We start from the raw sequence: 8310 nt of genomic DNA, 5'->3' as shown, positions 1-8310 counted from the left end.
TGGACATTCAGGACAGGTGTCCATGGTGGGTGTCCCCAGAGAGCGCCCATGGGGAGTGTCCTCCACGGGTGTCCAGGGCAGGCACGTGGGCTACAGCAGCTGGGCTGCATGTCTCTTGCACTCCCCATGCAGGTGCTGATAAAGGTCAGCTGCACAGTCACCAAGTGAGCAGGCAAGGGCTTGGAGGAGGGAGGAGGGCAGCTGTATGAGGTACCTGGACTGGCCTCGCTTGGGGCTGCCCAGCGCCCCGTCTTTGTGCATCACCCTGTTGACAGTGAGGAGACCCTGTCTCATGAGGAGGCATGGGGAGCTGGGTGCAGTGGAGTGCTGTGGTCCCCGTGGGCTGAGTGTGGTCTGGGGAGAGGTCCCCGTGGGCTGGATGTGTTGTGGGAAGAGGTCCCCGCGGGCTGGGTGTGGTGTGGGGAAAGGTCCCTGCGGGCTGGGTGTGGTGTGGGGAGGGGTCCCTGAGAGCTGGATGTGGTGTGAGAAGAAGTCCCCGCGGGCTGGGTGTGGTGTGGGGAGATTCTAGAGGCCTCGTGTGAGCCTGAGGAGAGGGTTGAGGTGCTGTAGCCTAGGCCATGGGCAGAGCTGCTGGGGTGTGGGTCTGTCCTTAATGGCAGCTTGGCACACTGGTGAGATATGAAGTGGGCGCTGGACAAAGGAGCCCGAGTGCGAGAGGGAGCCCAAGCTTGAAATGTGAGCTTGGGGTCATCATGGGTGGACGGCACGGGGTCACTGGGAAGCGAGAGGGAAGAGGGCCGCATCCCCTGCCCCCCGGATGCGGCAGCCTGGTGGCTGAAGGACCTCGGTGACAGCGCCACTGTGGACTCTCCGGGGGGACGGGGCCTCAACGAGGCCGTCACCATGGACGCCCCGAGGGCGACGGTTGTTTTGTCTTCGCGCCACGTTAGGCACGTGGGGCCTAGTGTCCTGTGCTCTGTCCCGCGCCATCCCTTCCAAATTGAGTCTCTGCCTCCCTGACACCAGTGCCACCCACAGTTCACACGGCCTCCCCTGGAGGCTGACACCGTGACGGGCTGGCGTAACATGCACGTGTGCAGCTGTGTTTTGAGCCTGAGGAAGCATGTTCAGTTGTGTCTCTGCTAACAGGAGGTGTTGCCTGTGCTTCCACAGGAGAGCTTGATGTGTCTGCAGGCACAGCTGGAAGAAAAGCACAGGCGTGAGTTGGAAGTGCTGAAGTCCTCTCTTGAAATTCAGCATGAGGAGGAGATGACAAAGGTCAGGATGGACCTCGCGGACAAGCACCTCGCCGAGACCCAGGTGTGGAAGAGGGAGCAGTGCCTGGAGCTCGAACGGCTCCGGGCTGCACTCTCAGGAGAGCATATCCAAGGTGCGTCCCCGTGACACCCCAGCTCCTCCTGGCGCCCCTGCCCCACGTCCCTAGCCCCCAACCCCGCATTCCCTGACCCCGACCTCCTTTTCTAGCTCCAGGCCTACAGGGGGAATGTTTTGGGGAGAGGGCTTGGGCCCCTGTCACTGATTGGACTTCTCATCGGTGAGACTATTTAAAGTCACCTAAAAAAAACAAAAACCTGTTGCCATCGAGTCGATCCCAACTCAGAGTGACCCTAGGACAGAGTAGAACTGCCCCGTAGGGTTTCTAAGGAGTGACTGGTGGATTTGAACTGCCGACCTTTTGGTTAGCAGTCGAGCTGTTAACACTGGTCCACCGGGGCAGTGGTCACCTAAGGCTACCATTAAGGAGCCCTGGTGGCACGATGGTTAAGTGCTTGGCTATTAGCCGAAAGGTTGGCAGTTTAAATCTCTACACGAGAGAAAGACCTGGCAATCTGCTCTCATAAAGATTACAGCCTAAGAAACCCTATGGGGCAGTTCTGCCCTGTCCTGTAGGGTTGCTATGAGTTGGAATCGACTTGAGAGCACACAGCAACAACAAGGCTGCTGTTGCTGGGGGTGTCATGGTGTGCGCCTGCGGTGACTGTCCTCCCGCCTTCCTGCAGAGCTCACACGGATGCGTCTCCAGCATACGCAGGATGTGGCCTCAGAGGTGGAAACGGAGGTGGTGGCGAGAGTCTTGGGCCTGGAAAATGAATACAAGGTTAAGTTCTCGCTTCTTCAGACCGAACTAAAGGAAGAAATGGAACTTTTAAAAATAGAAAATAGGAATTTACATGAAAAGTTGCAGCATGAAATCCATCTGAGAGAGGATGTGGAGAAAGTAAGTGTGACTCCTGGAGAGATGCTCTCTGCCAGGCAGGGCCGGGTGAGCCCCACTTTCATCCCTGTTGTGGTCTCACGACCCTCGCTGAGTTTGCTGACTGTATAAAGAGCAGAGCCCTGTGCTGGGCCATGTGCTGGGGCCCACCCACAACAGGGCACGTGTGAGGTATTGAGTCTTTTCCACATCTGCTCTGACTTCCCTGCACGCCCCCAATTGTAGTTGTGTACCTGAGATCAGTGTCACCGTCTGTGTAGAGCGGGTCATGTGCCATATCCTGGCCGTTGTGAATGATACATTGTGGGGACTCTGGATTCTGTTATGTTTCTCCAAAGAGTATTGATATTTTGTCTCAGCAGGCAGTTAAGTTGGGTGAATTCAGACTCCATACCCCATCTCAGTGTAACGTCGGTTTAGTTCTTTTCACCTTAGCTGGCCTGCTTTTGAAGTCCGCCCACACGTGTGTGGATCCGGGGTCAGTCTGAGATTTGGGCAAGGTTTATTCACAGAATTTGCAGCTCTTTCTCCCACTGGTTGTATCCTTATGGGGCTCTCCTCACTTTCTGGCTCCTCTGGTTCAAACAGGTAAGATTGTGGGAATTCTGTCTGCATGGCACAATGGCCTTGCCCTTGGGCTAATAGACTTTACCGGGGCACATCACCCAGTGACGTTTCTTTGAGTGTCAGACTCTCTAGGATCTGCTGCTGTAGGATGTTCTCCAGAGCCTTCAGGGAGTTTCTTGTCTTTTATCCGAGTTTATAGTTGTTCTCTTTGGGACGGTTTGTGTGATTAGAACTGCTCAGCCATTACCAAAAGCAGAACCCCAAAACTTATTTTCAATGACCTGATTTTTAGTTAAAAGGGATTGAGGTCATTCTAATGTACTTTTTTGGTTTTATTTTGCTATTGATGATGTTCAGTGATTTATTGACCTATTTACTTTCCTTTTTTGAAAATCAGGATATTCGCCTGTGTTCAGCTTTATTGCTTGTCTCCCTTTGTACAAGATACCTTCAGAATTATTTAGTTTTTCAGCCTCTTGCTCAAGTTTGTTCTGTATCCTGGAATATAAATGGTGCAAGCCAGGAGACTTGAACTCATTACACTGTTTGCTGTTCTCACCTCGCTTGCTGATGGTGCTTCTGTTCTTCCTGGTATTGTTGGCATCCCCTGGGCAGAGAAGAAGACCCCTGATGTGTCTGGTTTTCCCTGTTGCTGGTCTTGGTGACAACAACAAAGGCCGCTAGCCCCTATATTTGTTGGCTCAGCTCAGGTGTGTATGTTTTTAGTTAGCTTTTGCCAGGGGGTTCCAGGACTGCCAACTCCAGAGTTAAGAACAGTTGGTTCTAGGAGCCAGGGTGTGGGTAGCATTTTACTTAGGCAAACAGTTTTAAGTTCCTTTTAGGCTCCTTCTATAAGGAGTTCTGGTGGCGCAATGGTTAAGCGCTCAGCTACTAAGCAAACAGCTGGTGGTTCAAACCCACCAGCGGCTGTGCAGGAGAAAAGACCTGGTGATCCGCTCCCTTAAAGATTACAGCCTAGGAAACCACATGGGCAGTTCTGCCCTGTCATTAGGTCGCTGTGAAGTGGATTTGACTCGAGGGCACACAATAACAACGGGTTTCTTCTGTTCTGTCAGCAGAAGAAATGTCCCTGGTGCTCTGTCCAGCGTGATGTCCGTATGCTGAGGGAGTCTCCCTGTCTTCACTGGTGGAGTGGAGTCATTGCTGCGAGTACCCTTTCCTTTTAATCTTTTTAAATACAATTATGTTGTCTGCAGGCAAAATGTAATTCACTTGAAGAACACCAGGAAGAAGTAAGGAAAACTAAGGAGAAGGTTCAGCTAATGAGACAAGAATTCAAGGAGAAAGAAGAAGAGTGGGAAGTTACACGAGAAGACCTAAAGAGAAAAGCTGAAGAAAAGTTGACACTGATGCTCCTCCAACTGAGAGAAAAAACTGAGTCGGAGAAGCAGGCGATAATAGATAGGTTTGAGCTTCGAGAGACTGAAATGAGGCAGCTTCAGGGCGAGCAGGCGGCCCAGATCCAGGAGCTGGCCAGGTCTCTGGCGGAACAGCAGGGCCGCCTGAAGCAGCTGGAGCTCGGGGCGGCCGGGGATGAGCCTCCACAGTGCAGCCAGTGCGGCCCTGTGGCTGAGGCCTGGCAGCGCACCACGCTTCGCCTGAAGGAGGACTGTGCCCTCCAGCTGATGCTGGCCCAGAACAGGTGGGTGGTGACTTGGGCCACGGGCTTCCGGGAGCCCCCGGGAGCCTCCAGAAGCCCAGGAGAAGGGGTGAGATAACCCTTGGGGAGGTCGTGCTGTGAAGGGCTGGGAGGAGGGGAACAGGGTGCGGTGTGTGGACTTCTTCCCCCTGAGATCCTGACAGGAGTGAGCTCCGTGCCCAGATGCTGAGAGAGGCTGCGGTGTTCGAGTGCTTCCCGGAGTCCTTTTCCTTCACGGTGCTGAGTGCAGGCATCTTTATACCTTTCTATTTCTTTTTGTGTTTTAGAATGTCAGTAGAAGAGCCTTAAACCTCATTTATGAGGTATCAGAAGGACATGCACTTTACCAACATGACTGTTTTTAAAACTTAAACATATTTTTTAAAGTGAACATTCTTTTTTTCTGCAACATATGCTTACTTCCCTGAGGATATGCATACCTCTCTGAAGTTGTAAGTAGATTAGAACACGGTTTGGTTTTTCGCCTCTTTTGTTGCTGACTGTTTAACACAAACCTCAGACATGGGCCGTGGTAGCCGGCAGTGTCCTTGGGTCTTGGAGCCACTGAACCTGCGGGTCGTTGTCTTCCCACATTTGCCCTGACCCTTGCCTCTCCCCCATCATCACCGATGACGCTTTTGAGCTTCTATTGTGGGCTCAGAGGACTGGAGTTCAAATCCAGACCTCGTCTTAGCTGAGTTAACGTGAGCGAGATGCGTAGCCTCACTAAACCTTAGCTCTCTCACTTGTGAGCAAGGTACTAGAATCGCAAAGGGTCGTAGTCCACATAAAATGCTTTTATAGTATCTGGCGGAGAGTTCACACGTTAAAAAAAACTCAGGTGTTACCTGTGTGAGCGCTAAAGAGAAAGCCAGTAATGTCTAACGTGTGCCAGGGAGGGACCGCGGCCACAATTCCAGCGTTGCCTCAGTCCTGGTGTTCCCTCACCTCTGATGGTGTTTCAGGTGCTGTAACTGAAAGCCCGTCTTCCAGTCTGTTCCCTGTTCTTGCCGTCCAGTGCCGCGAGCAGCTCTCTTTAATTCAGGAGCTTTAAATCACAACACAGACCTTTTTTCTCAGATCTTTTAAATAATCTTGTGGCACTTTGGGCTCCCACGAGTAAAATTGCCATGCCTTTCCTGGTTAAGCGCGAAGATGGCTTTGTTTCCTCTTGGTGTAGTGGCTGGGCCAGCGGGATGTTCAGCCCGTGGTGGGAAGCGGTGCGTCTGCGTTGCCGTCTCTGCAGGCGACGTGGAAGCGGATTTCTCTACAGGTGTCATTCACGTCAGTCCGTGACCCCGCGACGCCTGTGGCTCTGGCCTGTGGCCTCGGCTCTCTGGCTTCTTGTGGCCCTTCATCCTCCCATATATTTCTGGTGATGAGATCTTGAACAATTTTGTGGTAGCGGGAGAAAGAGTGAAACAGTTAAATCAAGGAATGATGATTTTAGCAGTGGAATAATCTTTCCTGTAGGAAGTGTGGTTGTGTGTTTCAGAGTGAGGCTTGGTGCTTCTGTGAGGGCACATTTGCTGTCTGTTCACTTTGGGTATCGTCTCAGGTTTTTGGAAGAACGTAAAGAGATGATGGAGAAGTTTGCTGCAGAGCATGACGCCGCCCTGCAGGTGCTCCAGGAGAAGCACGTGGGCGAGCTCCAGCTCCTCCAGGACAGCCACCGGCAGCACGTCGTGTCCCTGACGACCGAGCTGCAGGCCGAGCACCAGGCCGAGATGGGTGCACTGAGGACCACGCTGCAGAGTGAGCAGCGGGTGCTTTTGGAGACCCATGCGGCCGAGCTGCAGACCAGACAGGCCGAAGAACTCAGCACCCTGGAGGCGAAGCATCTGTCAAACCTGGACTCCTTGGAATCCTGCTACCTGTCTGCCATCCAGATGCTCCGGGATGAGCACAGGCAGGCTCTGCAGCAGCTGAGCGTGGACCTTGAGGAGCAGCTGCGGAAGAAGGATGCCCTTCACCAGGTGGTTCTGACCCAGGAGCTAGAGCAACTGAAGCTGAAGCATGAAGGAGAGCTTCAGGGCACAAAGGACAGCCTGAGGATTGAAATGAGCACGAAGCACATTGAGAGCCTCAAAGCCATGGCCGCCGAGCTTCAGCGTGCACATCAGGTGAGGCCCCGCCCTGGGGGCTCCTTGCCGGGCCCTCCCTGGCCCCCGATACGTGTGCATCTGTGTGTCTGCATGTGTGTGTCTATCACCTGTATGTGTGTGTGCGCCTGTGATGGGCAGGAACCAGGTGAGCATGATGGGGGTGAACCAGGTAGGTGTGACGAGCATGAACGGGATGTAATGTGGTGGGCGTGATCTGGGTGCCTGTGATAGGTGTGAAACCGGTGAGAGGGGTGTGCCACTGAATGACAGCTGCTGGTGTTTGGGGCTGCGGAAGGTGCGTGGCTGGGCGTGTTCAGTCATGCGCTGGTGCTAGAATGATCTAGTGCTGGTAATACAAGTTTAGAAACTGCTTTCTGGTGAGTTAGGACTTTGTCAAGTATTAAGAAGTGCATGTCCAAATTAAAAATTAAGAAGTCTCAGGCTTGGATCAACAGCAGTACCAGGAGGAAATGGAATTTGCTCCTCCTCTACGTCTCTTCCTCACCATTCCGAAGAGTTTCGTGAGTGATGCGCCTGGTGGGTGTCTGCCCTTCGCGGGTTCTGGGTGGTGAGGTAGTCAGCTCCATGTGTCACTTTGTGTTCACCTCGGTTCAGTCCTGTGTAAGAACATAAGAAAGAGGCAGCTTTGCTATAGTAGGAAGGAAGGATGGCTTCATGTCACACTTCAGCTCTACCTATTGTATGTAACTTTCCAATGTGGGTAGTCTGAGGTTGTAATCTTGGCGGAAATGCCTAGAAAGCAAATTGTTCAGGCTCTGCCCACCTTGATCCCAAACCTGGAGCGGAGGAGAAGGTCACCTGTTGGGAACCTTTGGGTTGGGTCTTGTTCTCCAAAGCCATTGAGTGTTGATGGTAGAGTTGCTGTGTCCTGTCTCCCCTCGTGTCACTCCACTTGCCGGAAACGTGAGAAACCCCGCTGAAGCCGAGATGGTGTGCCAGCCAGCCCTGCCTCCTGGAGCCACGGGTCTTACACATGTGTTTCCTGGGTCATTGACTTCTTTCCCTTTCGTTCCAGTCTGGAGAGCAGAGAACAGAAAATGCTGTAGAGTAAAACTTGTTCCCAACCTGCAGCTACAAGTTAGCCTTGCTATCTTTCTTTGGTTTAAAGTAAATGAACTAAAAGAAGGTGGAAACTGAAGGCAGAAACAGCACGTGCACACGTAAAAACTGTGTATTTTAAGTCACGCGGTTGTGTGCCGTCCAGTTGATTCAGACTCGTAGTGACCCTGTAGAGCAGAACTGCCACATAGGTTTTCCTAAGCTGCAATCTTTATGGGAGCGGATTGCCAGGTCTTTTCTCCTGCGCTACTGCTGATGGGTTCAAACCGCTGACCTTTTGGTTAGCAGCCCAGCGCTTAACCATTGCACCACCAGAGCTCCATCTTAAGCCATAGCTTAGTTCTAGTAGTGGCAGAACTTAATACCAGGAAGTGTATGGAATGTTTAGCACCTTGCAGATATGGTGGTGAGGATTGTGTGATGCTGAACCACACTGTGCGTGGCGGATGTGTGGGATGTGTGAGGAGTGTGAGGAGTGTGAGGTGAACTGCGGTGTGAGTGGCGGATGTGTGAGGAGTGTGTGGGGTGAACTGCGGTTGGTGTGAGTGTTGGATGTGTGAGGAGTATGAGGTGAACTGCAGTTGGTGTGAGTGGTGGATGTGTGAGGAGTGTGTGGGGTGAACTGCGGTGTGTGTGGCGGATGTGTGGGGTGAGCCACAGTGTGAGTGGCGGATATGTGAGGAGTGTGTGGGGTGAACTGC

General features: G+C 52.7%; 1 protein-coding gene across 1 annotated transcript in view; it reads left to right on the top strand.

Annotated features, from left to right (window-relative positions):
- Positions 1 to 8310, top strand: part of PCNT (pericentrin) — a 126854-nt gene that overhangs the window by 11225 nt on the left and 107319 nt on the right. The window contains exons 3-6 of the mRNA XM_023739100.1: positions 1135 to 1351; positions 1983 to 2200; positions 3982 to 4427; positions 5983 to 6547. Of these exons, the coding sequence (XP_023594868.1) occupies positions 1135 to 1351; positions 1983 to 2200; positions 3982 to 4427; positions 5983 to 6547 (1446 nt within the window). The remainder of the gene's footprint in view (positions 1 to 1134; positions 1352 to 1982; positions 2201 to 3981; positions 4428 to 5982; positions 6548 to 8310) is intronic.

The sequence above is a fragment of the Trichechus manatus genome, unplaced genomic scaffold, assembly GCF_000243295.1.
Source record: "Trichechus manatus latirostris isolate Lorelei unplaced genomic scaffold, TriManLat1.0 scaffold00128, whole genome shotgun sequence".
In the NCBI taxonomy this organism is placed as follows: Eukaryota; Metazoa; Chordata; class Mammalia; order Sirenia; family Trichechidae; genus Trichechus; species Trichechus manatus.
The sequence above is the reverse complement of the archived record's forward strand: the minus strand, read 5'-3'. Positions and strand labels throughout refer to the sequence as shown.